Source organism: Dama dama, chromosome 23, assembly GCF_033118175.1.
Source record: "Dama dama isolate Ldn47 chromosome 23, ASM3311817v1, whole genome shotgun sequence".
NCBI classification, from domain to species: domain Eukaryota; kingdom Metazoa; phylum Chordata; class Mammalia; order Artiodactyla; family Cervidae; genus Dama; species Dama dama.
The window spans coordinates 59,705,427-59,722,486 of NC_083703.1; the positions used below are offsets into that span (position 1 = coordinate 59,705,427).

Sequence of the window (17,060 nt, forward strand, 5' to 3'; positions counted from 1 at the left end):
GGCCTATTTTCAACGCAAGAGGCAGACAGAGATCAGGAATGTCCACACAGAAAGAAGTGCTATACACTTCCAGGGCAGAGTTGGCGAAGTAGTCATAGAAACATCAAAACAAGTGGGTAAAACTGCAGTGTCTGATTGCCTTGGGACAAAGGAACTTCCAGTTCCCATAGTCTTGAGCTTTATATCCCAAAGTAGTAGTTCATCCATCTACCCCAGTGGCGGTCAACATGACATGACTAACCCCACCAGGGCTATTAGCTAAGCCACATTTCCCCCAGACAATCCCACACAGGCCCAGAAAAGAGCTCACTGGAACAGGGCTGCATTAGCAAACTAGTCACACGCAGTGCTGGGTTGTCACTGGCAGCGGTGATGGCTTACCACAAGAGGAGTAACAGGTTCTGCACAAACTTTACAAAGATGTTTATTTGTTTCGTGGAACTTAAGCTGCTCATTTTGTCAGATTAAAAAATTAGAGGTGAACAATGGCTTACATTTCTAAAATAGATCATCAGTTCTATTCCCCTAGTTCCATAAAAACAAGGTAAATACAAGCGATCTGTACATCTTGCTGGTGAATTCACATAATGCTCTAGTTCCCTGATCCTTTGACTTTCTCTCCTCTAGTTACTCTGTTCTGTTTTGACCACTGGCCACAGGAGTGGAGTGGCGCTGGGGCTTAGAAGTGAACGCTATGGCTATTTGGTATAATTTATTGCTTGCCCTTTCAGTCCACTCTCATTTCTCCAAACACAGAATCAAAGTTTGAGATTTAAGCCCTTAAACTTGGAGGAATCCCTGCGGGCTTTTTTGCATAGGCATTACTCAGGATCTGAATGGGTAGGGAGGCCGATGTGGAAGGTGGTTAGGAGCCCAAAGCTAACTGTTCCCATAGAGACAGCAACACAGAAGTGCTGGTCCTGCCCTCACAAGGAATTACCTAGCACTGGCATCTTCATTTTGTTCTACTGTGTCCATGGTCCTTGGAATTAGACCCCAGAAAGACAGTTCCAACTTTAAATGGCTAAAACTTCTTGGCAATGGGCTAATTGCTTTAAAAGGGGAGAAAACATCCCATACACTTTAAAGATCTTGCAACTGGAGACTCTGTTCCATGAAGATACTTTTAAAAGTTAACTGAAATAACTCATTGATGTGGATTACTAAGGTCTAACTGGGAAAATGTCAATAGTCAGAGCTCAGTAAAACCAGGATGATCAGTTTACAGTTGCTTTAGTTTTCTGATTGTCACAAGTGTAGTTAATCAAACCAAAAAACTAAAATAAAATCTGGGAGCCAGAAAGATAAACACAACCCCTCATCCATGGCAGAGGGACAGACCGGTTACAGTGGGGTTCCTGGGTTTGGAGCAGGTGCCCTGCAGGAACCTGGCCCGGGGGGGCAGCTGTTAGGGACGCTGAAGCCTACCAGAAGACATTCCTTCTCTGTTGCCTGCTTCTGACTATTCCGCAGAGAAAGTCTCAATTTGAGTGTGTGTGCTTCAATTTCTATTCTTTTTTTTTTTTTTTTCGATTTCTATTCTTAAATGTCCCTACCAGAGACTGTGGGGTCTCAGGTCACACCCCCTTTATCTGGTAAACTGGCTCCATCCCTCCCCTACTTGTATTATTACTGTATATTTTGTAGTTGCCTTATTTACAGCAATTGCTAGTAACTTTCCTTTTTAGTGATACAAAATCTTTTTATATACACATAATTTTAACTCAATTAAAAAACAGAAATAGTAACTCAGTGTAAACACTGTGACAGTGATTCTGGAATGTCTGAAGTCTGAGACAGGGTGAGTTAGGCCAAGACTGTCTCAGCTTTCCGTATATATGCAGCAGAGCCAACTGATGCCATTACAATTGGGCAAAGTTTCCGTTTTTTACCTAAAGAGACAAATGATTCTGACCTACTTTAATGAAATTTTCGAAAAACCAGCTGAGACAGGCTCTACTTGTCCAGATTTGAAGATGTTTGGGAATCAATGAAACATACCAGAAATACTTGTTTGTTCCTTTTCCCCAAACAAGTGTAATGAATGTCAAAGTGTTGATGCTAACTTAGATCCTGATGACACGTTTGGAAGTCCTCAATTCTGCTCCATTGATTGTAGCACTGGACTCCGTTTTGCACAGTATTGCATATTAAACTGCAGGCAGCCTGACAAGTACGGGAGGAAGGGGAATTTTAAAAATCAGCGTAATGAATCACTACCCTTTCAGCATTTGAGCAAAGAGGAACCCCTGAGGCTCTTGCAGGCAGACCCTCACCAATGGTCTTCTGGAAGGAACATTTCCTGGCTGACAGTTTTGTCTGAGATGACAACTCATTGGTGGTGTTCTGCTGACATTTTTTGAGTATGCAGACAAGCCCTGTGATGAACAGCATTACCCAAACTTTAAAGCAGAAAAACTACAATGATTTGAAACCCTGAATTTTTGCTGGCAAAAGTAAATCCTATTCATGAGAATGCAACAATTAGCCCCTGCTACCCACCCACCACAAAACCTACATCCTAAAACCAATCTAGCATGTGTCATTTAAAAGAAATAGGTTTTCAGGCCCACAGTTGACGAGTTCATCAAGGCTTTGCCGCTGGAGGTTTAAAAATTCCCACTTTCCGAAAGTATCTGACAATCAAGGGCACAGAAACTAAGGTAATACTGATCCTCACGGGTGCGAACAGCTTGTGGATGGCATAGGCCACCACAAAGGTGCTTGTACCAGCTGCCATTTTCGACTGGACCAGTGACTCCTTAAAGCCGAGTTTAAGCAGGACGGTTGACATGTCCACACCACTGGAGGGGAGAGAGGCAGACAGACAAACACAGAAACACAAAAGATATTTACTACAGCAAGGGACTAAGTTAAGCACTCAATTTGGCTATGAGATTTACAGTGTTGTTTTTTTTTAAATGTAATAAAAGTAGCTAGGTGAATACTAAGTCTTAGGAAGAAAGTTCTTATTCCCAAAGACTTACATGATAGCAAAAAACAAATACCTATTACTGTCCCAATCTTACCTTGAAATAACCATGTAAAACATTCCCAAGGAGATTAATGAGATTCCAATGTGCAGTGACACTCCCACGGCACCATATTCTTGAAAAATCTTTTTCAGCTGCTGTGACTTGCTTAGCTTTTTCTCCTCTGTGCCCTTGATGTTGCTGCCAGTGGTTGCAGTGATTTTGCTGGGGTCCTGCACACACACCAAAGAAAGAGAGACACTTGAGGGCAGGAGCAAGGATGTAAGTGGTCATCACCACATCACCACCCTCAGAATCACGCGATATTCTGCTCTTTCTTGTAATGAGAGATGAGTTCCTCTCTTCCTTCATCTGCTGCTGCTGCTGCTAAGTTGCGTCAGTCGTGTCTGACTCTGTGCGACCCCATAGACGGCAGCCCACCAGGCTCCCCCGTCCCTGGGATTCTCCAGGCAGCAACACTGGAGTGGGTTGTCATTTCCTTCTCCAATGCATGAAAGTGAAAAGTGAAAGTGAAGTTGCTCAGTCGTGTCTGACTCTTAGTGACCCCATGGACTGCAGCCCACCAGGCTCCTCCATCCATGGGATTTTCCAGGCAAGAGTACTGGAGTGGGTTGCCACTGCCTTCTCCATCAGCTGAGGCAAATGCCCGCTATGCCACTGAGTGCACTGAAGGGCTGGGTACCACATGTGATGGGCAAAACGATGGCCCCAAAGATGTCAAGTTCCTAGTCCCCGGAACCTGTGAATATGTGACCTTATGTGGCAAAAGGGTTTTACAGGTAGGATTCAGTTAAGGATCCTAAGATGGGCAAATCATCCTGGATCTTCTGAGTGGGACCAATGTGATCACAAGGGTCCTTGTAAGTGGAGGGAGGGAGACAGCAGGGTCAGAGAAGCTGACATGAAGACAGAAGCAGAGTCAGATGTGCAGAGGTTGGTGCTACTCCCTCTGAAGATGGAGGAAAGGGGCAAGCCAAGGGATGCAGGCACCTCTAGAAGCTGGAAAAGACAGGAAATGGCTTTCCTGGTGACCCAGATAGTAAAGAATCTGCCTGCAATGCAGAAGACCCAGGTTCAATCCCTGGGTCAGGAAGATCCTCTGGAGAAGGAAATGGCAACCCAATATTCTTGCCTGGAAAATCTCATAGACAGAGAGAAGCCTGGTGGGCTACATAGAGTCCATGGGGGTCACAAGAGTCAGACATGACTTAGGGACTACACCACCACCACCAGAGCAGTTGGAAGGACCTAGCCCCACTGATGTACTGAGTTTAGCCCCCATGAGACCTCATGGGCTTCTGACCTCCTTGACTGTAAGAAAACAAATGGGTGTTGTCTTATGCACATGACAACCAGGCTAGACTCTACAAGACAGTGGGTGTAAAATAAATGAGAGCAGAAGCTATGATATATTTACTTTTGGAATCAAGATTTACCCCTGAGATCTGAATGGATAAAGGGGGAGGGCTAGTTCCCAGGCCATAAATGCAGCATTGGGGGTTTGCAGAGAAATTATTTACTGTGTAGGGTGTCCATTAACATTTATTGAGCATCTACAAGGCCTGGAAAGTTTAAGAGAAACAAAAACAACAATATTGGATTAAAAAGACAAAACTCCTCCTCCACGAGGAGAGTGCTTTTTCATCAAAGGATTGCTTCAGTTCTCACGACAGACCTCACAGAGCTCTTCTCAAGGACAGGATCTGGGTCAGTCAGCTCCAGTTATGGACTTTGAAGCGGAGGCCATTTCCTTATATTTTTAGAACATGCGGGGGCGCAGGCATACCTCAAAAGCTTGCAAGGCAGGGGTTGGGGGGTAGGGACAATGACATGCATCACGGAGACCCCAGGAATGAAATTAATGTCTGGATACCCAGATATCCAGAGAAGCAGCCTCCAAACCGAACGAGGCAGCGGTCCTCCCAGCCCCGCCCTGCTCTGGAGGCACAGGTGGCCGCCGGGTTTCCTCTCTGGTCAGCCCGTGTGTCCAAGGGAGGGCACTGGGAGCGAGAAGTGGTCGAGAAGTGATCCAAACCCCCGCATGATATCAGCTGGGCCCTGCTGACACCTCACCTCGGGTGGTGACCCAGATGTGTGTCTCCCTGAACTCAGAGCTGGCGCATCTGCCTTGGCCGTGATGTCCACGGTCACACATCCACAACACGTCTGGACGAGTTCCTGACCCTCTCCCACCCACGTGCTCCTCTTCAGGTCACAGCTGCCCCTGTTTCGGCAAACCTCATCCTTCCGGATGCTCTGCCCAAAACCCGAGTCACTGACTCCCCTGTTTACACCCGACAACCAGCCATCGGCCGACCCCACCAGGTCCAAACTCAACCCACCTCCCCTCCCCTCCACTCCCCACCCAACATTCCTATCACCCTGGCCCAAGCTTCTAGCCTCACCCCTGGGTGACTGCGATGGCTTCCTCCCAGCTGTCCCCCAATCTCACCTTTGACCCCTCAACAGAGTGGCCAGAGAGAACCTGTGAAATCCAGGGTGGGATTACAGCACCGCCCCGCCTCAGAGGCCTCCTGGAAGCTAAAGTAGTCTGTGCACTAGCCCCCCTGGGCCTCCAGACACCAACCCCCACCACCACCACCCTTCTCCTTCCTGCTTCCCATTCCAGCCGCCTAGCTTCTTTGCTGCTTTAAGGAGGACAGGCCAGGCCCGACAGGCCCTGGCATCTGCTGCTCTATCTGCCAGGAAGTTTTTCCCCAGAGGGCCTCATAGCGCTGCCTCCAGATCTTTATCCAGCACCACTGCAGGGAGGCCCTCCTGGACTGCTCTCTTTAAAACCAAGAGCCCCTCAGCCTGTGGTTTCTGTGCATTTCCCTCCATCCTGACTTCATCATGCATTTCCTCTTCCTCCCCAGGGAGGGGCCCATCCACTTTGGAAATGGTTTTGCCCACATGGAAATTACAAACCGTTAAGTCCACCTTAACGTTTGAAGTATAGAGTTGCATGGTTCACGTGTGTCTGCCATTGTGCAGTCATCACCAGGGTCTAATTCTGGAAGATTTTCGCCACTCGATCTGCAGTTACTCCTCACCCCCCTCTCCCCCATCTTGCCAGCGGGGAATGGAGACCCCAAGCTCCTTTCTGTCTATGGATTTGCCCATTCTGGATGTTTTTATTGTGAATAGGATCATGCAACACGAGCCTTTTGTGACTGGCTTCCACTACAGACTGAATGTTTGTGGAACTCGCCTCCCCTCCACCAAATTCATACAATGAAACTGAATCCCCACCCTGATGGTATTTGGAGGTGGGAGGTGACTAGGTCAGGAGAGTGAAGCCCTCATGAATGCAATCAGGGCTCTTATAAAATAGACCCCAGAGGGCTACCTTATCCCTTCTAACATGTGAGGACACGGCAAGAGGACAGAAGACAGTTGGCAATGAACCAGGAAGCACACCCTCACCAGACACTGAATCTGTGTGTCTTGACCTTGGGTTTCCAGCCTCCTGGGCTGTGAGAAATGAATGTTTGCTGTTTAAGCCACCTGTGCTTGCACACTCAGTCACTTCAGTCGTGTCTGATTCTTTGCGACCCTATGGTCTGTAACCTGCCAGGCTCCACTGGCCCTGGGATTCGCCAGGCAAGAATATTGGAGTGGGTTGCCAATTCCTCCTTCAGGGGATCTTCCCAACCCAGGGATCGAACCCCTATCTCTTATGTCTCCTCCACTGGCAGGCGGGTTCTTTACCACTAGCACCATCTGGGAAGCCCTTAAGCCACCCAGTCTATGGTATTTTTGTTATAGCAGCCTGAACAGACTACCGCAGCTTTTTCCACTTATCATCATATTTTCAAGGTATATTGTAGCAGGTATCCAACTTCATTCCTTTTTATGAAGTAGAATTTGATTCAACTGAAATACAAAGTACAGATTCTAGAATTTAGCCTGCGGGCTAAGCTAGGAGCCATAGCACATTTTTGCTCTACAAAGAATGTCTGCTGTGTCTGGGAGTGTTGTTGTGCCTGGTAACCTCTGGGGCAGGCTCTCACCCTGGCTTCATGCAGGACAGGAGGGCCTGGCTCAGGGTCAGCTGCCAGAATGATAAAGTGTACATGCTGCAGGTTTGTGGAAGGTAAGGTACAAAAGCAGGCCATCTTATTGTCCCCAGAGGAAGGAAGGAAGGTTCAGTGAAGAGCCACATTCTGGGCACGGCAATGAGGCGGTGGAATTCAGTCTTGGATTGAAACTTGCTCAGAATTGGGACTTCCCTGGTGGCCCAGGGGTTAGGACACCTTGCTTTTACTGCTGAGGGGGAGAGCTTAATCCCTGGTTGGGGAACTAAGATCCTTCAAGTCATGCGGCCAAAAGAAAACAAAATTTGCCCAGAGTCATCCTTGATTTATAATCATACGCAACAGCTACTCATTTGCCCCCCTTCTCCCAAAAGCTGGTACAAAACTCAGATTTATGAGTTAAGAGTCTTTTCACTACCTCCCAATTGAAAGAGCATCTCTTTTCTTCCCAAACTGCAGTTAGGACTGAAAACACACCACACACACACACACACACACACACACACACACACACACACATTTGCACACACGCCCCCCCAAACACCTGGAAGCTTTCACCCTGGAATTAAATTTCAGTACCATTAAAGGCTGTTCTGTCCCTGGGAATTAAGTGTTAAGGCCTTAAGAGTGAGGATGAACTGTAATTTCTCACAGCCTTTAGCTTTGACTTCTGCGGGGGGTTTTCAGACTTATGAAAACAAACACTTAAAAAAAGGGGTGGTGGTGGGTGGTTTGGTCACTCAGTTATGTCTGACTTCTGCGACCCCATGGACTGTAGCTTGCCAGCCTTCTCTGTCCATGGGTTTCTCCAGGCAAGAATACTGGAGCGGGTTGCCGTTTCCTCCTCCAGGAGATCTTTCTGACCTAGGTATCAAATCCTAGGTCTCCTGCATTGCAGGCAGATTCTTTACCGCTGAGCCAGTATCCGTTTATGGGGTCCCAGAGACTGATTCTGATAGGCAGGAAAGCCTATCACGTTTTGAAAGGTTTTAGGAAAACCATGAGTGTCCTCAGGAGAGGCCACTTCTGTTGAGCCAGCCACCGAGCTTAGCACCTTAAAGGTTTTATAAAAACCCTCACGACCTCATGATGCGGGTACCTCTGTCACTTCTACTTTGACAGATGGGAGACCGGGGCTTTGGGGTGAAGCTGCGAGCTGGCTGGCAGTGCCCAGACTGGGTTCTGCACTACAGACTCCCCTTCTTGTCCCCCAAGAGTTGAACATTCCTAGAGGAAGAGTCTGTTTCAGAACCTCAGGACTCTGCAGGGGAGAAGGAAAACTGTCTTCAGCCTCCCTTGTTGGGCCAGCACCCACGCTCCCAGTTCTCCGACGTTCACCAGCCGGAATGGCCGCTGGGAGCTCAGGCTCTTTCTGATAAACAGGTCCCCACCCGCCTTTTGGCTGCGGAGGAAGTGCCCCAGATGGGAGGGCTGCCGGGCGCTGATAGGATGGCTCCCAGAGCCCAACCATGTCCTGGGGCGGATGACGATGGGTGGAAGCCCTTTTCATTCCCACCCCGACACTTGGCCTGACAGAACCTCATTCCGCCCCATCTGTCCACTCACAGGACGGGGCGGAGCTGCCACTCTCTCTCTCTCCCTCCCTCTTCTGTGCAACCTCTATTTTGGCAAATGGCCTTTTGGCCAAAAAAGAAAAATAAAAAGGCAGCCAGACTTCCAGCTACAGAATAACAAGTATCTATTGCCAGACAACAGGAGGGACAAAATATTCAGACACATGGGCAATTTCCTGTTGGCTGGTGACAAGGTTAGTTTTTAACTTTCTAGAGTTAGATTTTTTTTCCAACATGGACAATTTACTTCCTTTTATTTTGGAAATCTCTTTAATCATTGTGAATCATGTATTTTTCTTCCTAAGCCTGGAGGAGATGAAAGAGGTTAAAATAAAAGGAATTTATGAAGAGGTGACCTGCAAGGAATAGGAATCTTTCAAACATTCATTTCTTGCTGAGATATCACCTTAAAAACCTGTGATATATTCTTAGTTGCTGCTCTGGTTGCAAATAACTTCGTACCTCCCCTGGTGTCTGTTTTTTAGATAAAAGTGCTTTCATATACTTGCGGATGACTTGGCTCTCTGAGCCCCAGCGTTCTCCTCATCTCCCAGTTCCCCCTCACATGCTGCCTTTCAGCGAGTCAGAGCAGGGCCAACCCAGAGCAGCACTCACAAAGAAGTGAAGAACAGTTCTTAAGAGCAAAAGCCTTGGAACCAGACTGGTTTGGATCCCAGTTCTGACAGGTAATCACTGTGTTTCTCAGAGAGTTACTCAACCTCTCTGGGCTTACGTAAAGATAATAGTATTGCTTATGTCTCAGGGTTGTTGTGAGGATTACATGAATTGATATTTTCAAAGTACTCAGAACAGTGCCTGTTGCAAAGTAAACACAATATAGTGTTTATCAATATTATTTACTGCATGAATGAAAACAGGTGTCACTCTTAACAATCTGACCTTTTAAGCAAGATTTTTGGCTCATTCCTCAAAACTTCTCGACTCTTCTCATACAGCCTCCTTACTTTAATAAATACAGCAGTGGTGGCTAGGACTGGGGACGGGGGGAGGGCAGCAAACATACATACACATATACACACACATCCCTACCAGTGCCAGGCTAACAAGACAGACGATCAAATCAGGGGGACATTCCATATGAGGAAAGCATAGAAGATGTACTGCCACAAGGCTGAGGAGAGGCCAGTGGAGACATCCAAGGCATCACTGGTGGTCAGGGGAGGCTTCCAGGAGGAAGGGACCGCTAGGCTGATGTATGGAGAATCACCAGGAGACAGCTGGGTGTATGCAGAGGGTGCTAGACATGTGAAGGTCCCCAAGCTGGGCTCAGGAGGCAAAGACATGATCTACTGCCTGCCAGATGGCCCAGCACAAGGCAGAGAAGGAAGTTTCTCCATCTGTGGTGGAGGCATTGTAAGTTCATGAGTCAAAGGCCTATGGAGCATTCAAGAAGCACTGGCTCCCAGTGGCACCATGCTCAGGCCTGCATCAGCTCATGGAATGGTCCCCCAAACTATTATTGGGAAGGTGTTATTTTTAGCCCCCTGAAAGGTCAGCAACCAGGCCTCAGAGACCTTGAGCACAGGGTGGGACAGCAACCCTGGTGAGTGGACGCAGGCAGGCTGGACCAGAGCGGCAAAGTTCCAGGCACTGCTCCTTCCAACTGAGTTCTGCATCTTCAGAAGGCACTGCTCACCACCTGTTTTCTTTAAGGAGATCCACTTCAAAATCAAACTGAAACATATTTACAGAAAGGAGCAGTCTGCATTTGCATTCTGAATGAAAACCAGTTTTCACTTACCATGCATAGAAGGCAAGTGAAGATATACACAAAGAAGTAACCCTGCGTTTCAGGCGCGAATCTCGCCCGCAGTCTGACTGGGAGGCCTGCTCTCCTCGCAGTTAGATAAAAAGGGAGTGGCAGAAAGTACGGGGGTGGGGGTGGGGGGGGTGCGGGGGCAGGTGGTGGTGCTGGTGGTGTCATAGAGACAGCAGCACCCACCGAGCCTTCCTCCTCAGCCCAGCGAGGGGCCCCAGCGTGACTTCAAAGGGAACAACTCTAAGCGCCGGATGACAACGTCGATACCAAGTCCAGCCCCACCTCCAATACTCTCGGCCGCCACGACAGCGCAGGCCCAGCTTTGGGCACCTGGGATCCCTTGGAGGCTGTGACCTTGGGCATTCGCCACGCCCCCCTGAGCCTCAGTTTCCCCGGCTGTTAACTGGGAGATCGCTTCCCTGGTTTGAAGAGATTTGGGGTCTGGAGACCTGGAGGTGCTCGGTCTCAGCAGTTGCGCGTGTAATGCTCTCAGGTGGACCCGCTATCCGGGCGCCCGGGGATCCGGGTGGGGGTGGGTTGGCTTACCTGGCGGCCTTGGTAGTTCCCGCGGGCGGCGCGCAGCAGCTGGGCGTCCGGCCCGGGCCCGAGCCGCGGCAGGAACACCGGCGGCGGGACACAGGGGGCAGCGGCGCCCAGGAGCCAGGTGGCGCGGCACCGAACCCGGGCGCCCACCCGGCCCGCGGGGCTCAGCAGCGCCAGCAGCCCGGCCATGGTGCGCAGAGCCCGGCGCTGCCCTAGCAGCAGACCGCAGAGGAAGCGGCGCGGTGGGCGGGGCCGGCGGGAGCCGGAGCCCGGAGCTGCGGGGCGGGGCCGGAGTCGTGCCCAGTTCTAGCCCCCGCCCACCTACCCCCCGCTGCAGCCAGCGCGGCGAGGGCGGGGCTGGAGCCGCGCGCGGAGTGGGCGGGGCCGGAGCTGGAACCCAGCGCCCAATGAGAGGGCTGGAGACGCGAGTTCTGTCTGACACCGGGTTAATTCCAGCCCCTAGGACCTTGACTCATCATGTTGGTCTCGAGCGAGTCGGAGGCCAGCCCAGCCCAGATTCAAGAGTGAAGGGGTTAGATTCCTCCGACTTGATGGGAAGTGGCAAGGTCACGGGTGGCAGGGCTTGTGGAGTGGGAAATATTGTCGTGACCATCTTTAGGAACTGCAATCTACAACAGTTTTCGACTGTTAACTGCAATAAAGATACTAATCTTTGGTCTCCGTTCTGCAGAAGAAAAAACTGAGGCTTACAGAAACGAAGCCTTTCCCGAGTCCTCTTATCCTCATCCTCTTCTCCTGCCTGACCCCCTGGTAGCACTTAGAGAATAAAGCGTCTGCCTGCAATGCGGGAGACCCGGGTTCGATCCCTGGGTTGGGAAGATCCCCTGGAGAAGGAAATGGCAACCCACTCCAGTATTCTTGCCTGGAGAATCCCATGGACAGAGGAGCCTGGTGGGCTACAGTCCATGGGGTCGTAAAGAGTTGGACACGACTGAGTGACTTCATACTTCACTTCAAGGATCCAAAGTGTTTCTAGATCTTTGCTATTTTTAAGCGGGGGTGGGGGGGGGAAATAGCACAGAGAATTGTTGCTTGGAAAACCACTGGAAAAGCTGGAGGAGTGGACATTAGACCGGGCCCCCAGGAAAGACTCTGGTTAGAGCAACACCAGCAGGCAAGGGAAGTGGCCCCTCAGTCACCAGCCGGAAGGTGAGTGTCAGGGGCAAGCTAGCGAAAAGAATGAATTTTAGAGCACATTGCCAGAGACAGTGACCCCAGGATCAGAAAGCTGCCACTGCAGCTGCCTTTCACAAAACAGGCCACTGGACACCAGAAGGCAGGGTCAGGCTGAGGCTTCTGTCACCACTAATTGTCCACACTCGTGGGCTGGCAACGGGACACCTGGATTCTGCTGCAGAAAACCCCACATCTCTGCCAACTTGTTAACCAGCAGCAAACAGCCCAAGCCACAGGAGGATGCTTCTGCCTTCAAAATATTTTATGAGTGCATCCAGTTAGCAGAAAGAAATTAGTACCCAGAAACCTAGCTGCAAAGGAAAATTATAGCCATCCTGACCAGAAGGTGCACAAGAAAGGGATGGGAATCCATGTGCCCAAATTCAGTACCTCGAGACCGCCCCCTAACCTGCCCCCACCTTGTCTCACTGGGTAGAACTGAGTCACATGATACTGTTAGTTGCCGGGAAGTCTGGAATTTGAGGATCCTGCAAAGAAACAGACTTGGCTTAGATCAGAGCAGGCACACTGTCCTCCTGAACACAGTTGGGGTTCTATTGGCAGGGAGGTAGAGGAGGACGGCTCGGGGGATGGTATGGGGGAATGGTAGTTCCAGAAAGTGGATGGGGCTGTGTGCCCATGCATGGTGGTGAGTGTCACATGGGAAGTGCACGTGTACCAGGGCGAAGGGGAACAAGTCAGTGTGTGTATGTGAGGGGGTTGAAACGGAAAGGGGGCTGGGATGCTGGAGGAAGCAGAAAGGATTTTTCCCTTCTGATGGAGGAATTACTCTGCCCCAGTTTCCAGGGGAATCTGCTTGGGGGTCCAGGGCCTCAGAGTTACTCACTGTGGCTCATTTTTGTAGGAATGTGGGAAGGTAGATCTGGCAGACAGACTGTGTTAAAATAAAAAGTGGACAGTATTTAGGACAAATTGCCTCATTTTCTCCAATTACATATTCTGATTGTACCTGTGTATTTATTCCAGTTCTCTTTCTCTGTCAGATTCTGCAGCGCCTATTCTAAACATTTTCTGCCCACCTGGGGTCCTCCCTCCTGCCCTGATGCCTTCCCTCTTGGCACACACCCTTGCCTCCTACTTCTCAGGGGAAGCCTGGGTCTTAACCAATGGCTCCAGCCCACCTCCTTGTTTCCCTCCACCATCCTCCACCTCCTGCTTCAGTCCCCTTTTCCAAAGCAAACCAAATTACCCATTCCCACGCATGACTTCATGCCTCCTCTCTGTTCATTTCCAATCAGCATTCATTATTCTGAACACCTGCCATGTGCCAACAGCGCTAATACAGTGAAAATAAGACTTTGTTGTTTCGTGAGCTTGTGGTTAGCATCACAACTTTGATGCGGTGCAGACCTGGTTTAGAATCTCTGTTAAGTGATTCCAACTGTCTAAGCTGGTGGTTTCCTCACTTGTAAGAGTGGCAGTAATAACACCGATCTCAAAGGGTTACTGCGAAGGAGATATATTTCAGTACTTGCAGAACTGAGTCTGGCACAGTGAAGACTCAAGACATGGAAATGTGGCTGGTGTTTCTTTCTTTTTTGTCTACCCAGCTCTCTCTTTCTAATAAAGATGCCTGTCCCTCTCTACTGTAGTTTGTATGAATCTTAGTGGTCAGTAGCCCTCTGGTCAGAGGATGGATTTGAGATCCTTGCCCCTTGTACTGGTAAAAATGGGGTCATGCTGAGCATATACATCATAATATGACTTTTTCACTTAATCTCTCATTAATGTCTTTCCTGTTGGAACCATAATTGTTGAATATTATTTAAAAGCTGTAGAACATTCTGTCTATAGATGCTCCATGACATATTTAATCCAATGTCCTGGTAAGGAATGTTATAGACCGAAGGAATCTTTCCCCAAATTCGTATGTTAAAGCACTTACCCTCAATTCAATATTGTTTGGAGATGGGCCCTTTGGGAGGTAAATACAGTTAGGTTAGGTCGTAAGGGTTAGGTCCATGTAATGGTATTAGTGCCCTTATAGGAAGTGGAAGAGCCACCAGTCTCTCAGTCTCTCTGTAGCAAGAGAGCAGAGCAAGTAGGCAGTTCACAAGCCAGGAAGAGAATTCTCAGCAGAACTTGACCATGCTGCCATCTTGATCTCAGACCTCCAACCTCCAGAAGCCTGTTTGGAAACGAATAGCATTTTATGGCTTGGGGCCAAGAGCTGGGGCCTTGGGGTCAGATTGCCTGGCGGGGGTGTCCCCCCCTTTAAGGTGCACTGACAATGTAACTGGTTAAATCACTCAACATCTCGGAACCTCAGTTTTCTTATCTGTAAGCTGGGAATAATAATAGCAACCATATCGCACAGCTGTTATGAAGAAGAGAAATTTCATGTAGCTGTGTGCTCGGCACAGTGCCTTCCTGAAAGCTGATTGTGGTAAGCACAGTGGCCATCATTATTATTATTACTGTTTCTCTTCATTAATTCATCCCAAGAAGAGAATGAATGGTGTGGGCTGGACACAACTAAAGGCTTTGAGTGTGTGTGGGGGGCACAGGGTGTGGGACCTGAGCTGTCCAGTCCAATGAGGCCACCTGGGGAGAGAGATGCGACTTATAAAACCACCACTGAGAAAAGCAATAGCTGTAGAGGATGGAGTTGCTGGTTTTCTAGGAATCTCCCCTCTACTGCCTTCGAGATAGAAATGATCACTTCTCAGTACTCGAGTAAGGTCTGGATTAGTTGGAACCATGATGCATGAAGATTCCTTTTTGTTTGTTCAATGTCTAGAGGGTTGCTAATAAGAACTCCTGAAGTACTTCGTAAGAACGATTTAAAGATTACTGACTCATGTCTGAGAAGCATGGGGATTAACAGGAAATAAAATCAATATCCGTAAAGCAAACCAGCTGCTGCCTGTTCTATGGGCAACTATGGAGACTTTAAAGGCTTTATTGTTTGTTTTTGTTTTAATTAAAACAAAAGAAAGTGTAAAGAAAAGAAAGTGAAAATGAAGTTGTTCAGTTGTGTTTGACTCTTTGCGACCCCATGGACTGTAGCCTACCAGGCTCCTCTGTCCAGGATTTTCCAGGCAAGAATACTTAGTTATTAATTAATAATTAAGAATACATTAGTTATTGTAATGGGTAACATTTGCTCATTGTAGAAAATAAAGCTCAAAGGACACAGCCAACAACATCATTTATTCATTCAATAAATACATTTTGAGCACCTCCTAAGTGCCGGGCACACAGCAGTGAAGTAGGAAGACAAGGTCCCACAGAGCTTATGTTGCATCAGGGAAGAGATGCCAAGAGGGAAGAGTGGTGGGAAGAATTCAAGACAAAATCTGCTGACACAGAAACCTTTCCACAAAAGGATAAGAGAAACAAGAGTTTTATTATTGAATAAACATCAAGTTATTATAGAATATAATAATAGAGTATAGTAGAATGTGATGCAGATCGCAGGCAATTCACTAGAGATTGCAAGATGAGAAGAAAGTTCCTCCTTTTATGCAGCTGAATCTATGCTTCATCTGAAGACAAAAAATAACTAGTTCTCAGGTAAGAAGACTTAACGGCTATTTGTCACACACACAGCTCACCCCAAATCCACTGGTAACTGGGGAGGTCGTTTGTCCTTGCTAATTGTCTATCCGAAGAAATAGACACTTCTCCCATCTCTATGACAAACATGAAATCATAACACAGAGCTGGCCACTGAAGTTAAACCCCCACCTGTACTAGGAGATAGGCTGCTGTCTTCCTCGATATTCCCATTTCAAAGAGACAGCTCTCAGACTCTTTTTTTTTTTTACTGAAAGCACACTTCCTGCTTTCCTTTAGCAACCAAAAGCTAAATTTTATATTAGCATTTTATAGATTGGTGAGCATAAATACCAGTGATAATTTCTAAAACCCTTGCTTTCTTAAAACATTTTAGGATGGCATCAAACATTATTCATTTATAGTCCCAAATCTCTTTAGTTTTTCTGTAAAAGGAAATCAATGCTTAGTAGTAAATGTTTCAAAATCTTATTTTATTTGGAAATGACCTAATTATTCAATAGACTTCCAATATTTAGTTTAGCACAACCCTTAGAAATTCAAGTTACACCAATCTGGAGAGACTATTGTAGACAGATATTCCTAAAGAATAATTATTCTTAATAGAGTTTATATACAAACTCATATCTCATTTACATTTTTTGGAAGTTTCTTCACTCGAGGTAATTTCCTTGTTGACAAACTTGTAACAGATATAATATTTAACTTATATTAAACCTAGCTACAATGAAAATATTCTACTTGATGTTAATTACTCTAAGACATGTCTATATTAGATAGGTCAACAAACAAACATTAATATCAGGTTATTTAATACTGAATATTTCCCAGTTCACCTGAACCTGGAATTTATTGTTTAATTTAGAATTATTTGATTTGTAAGCACTTACCTTTCTTTAAGCCAATTAAATAGAGCTCATTTACAAATTAACCTAAAAAATATTACCCAGAGACAAAGACATACCAAGACATATTTAGACAGACACAGTGCAAGATCTAGCTTCATTTTCTAAGTTTGGTCATGAATTAGATATTACAATATAAAATTTACTAGTTTATAAAAAAAGTTGAAATAAATAAAATTTTTAAAGGCTTTTTTCCCTTTTTCCCTCAGTCTCAGGAGTTAGAGATGGTCTAGATAAATGTTCCTGAGAGCCCTGGTCTCAAGGCACAGGGAAAGAAAATCAAGTTCTAACAAAATGGTGGCAGGTCTAAACCAAATGGTGGCCAGACAAAGCAAAATGGCCGTCACAAATCACAACACAGAACAGAGTTAAAACACACACGTGTAAACCTGGCAGTCCCCATCAGACACTCCCTTAAATATAAGAATGCAATCTCTCAGAAAACCTTCTATAGAGACACAGAACTTCAGATGTCTTCAAAGATTTCAGAA

The 17,060-nt window shown here is 47.2% G+C and overlaps 1 protein-coding gene across 1 annotated transcript; it reads right to left on the minus strand.

The window, feature by feature from the left end:
* Positions 1–399: 399 nt before the first annotated feature.
* Positions 400–11,131, minus strand: FAM210B (family with sequence similarity 210 member B). Its single transcript, XM_061126959.1, has 3 exons — positions 10,931–11,131; positions 3,030–3,205; positions 400–2,804 (listed from the first exon to the last, which is right to left on the minus strand). Exons 1-3 carry the CDS (start codon positions 11,114–11,116, stop codon positions 2,588–2,590), a joined length of 579 nt encoding a protein of 192 aa, XP_060982942.1. The 5' UTR covers positions 11,117–11,131; the 3' UTR covers positions 400–2,587.
* Positions 11,132–17,060: the final 5,929 nt, after the last annotated feature.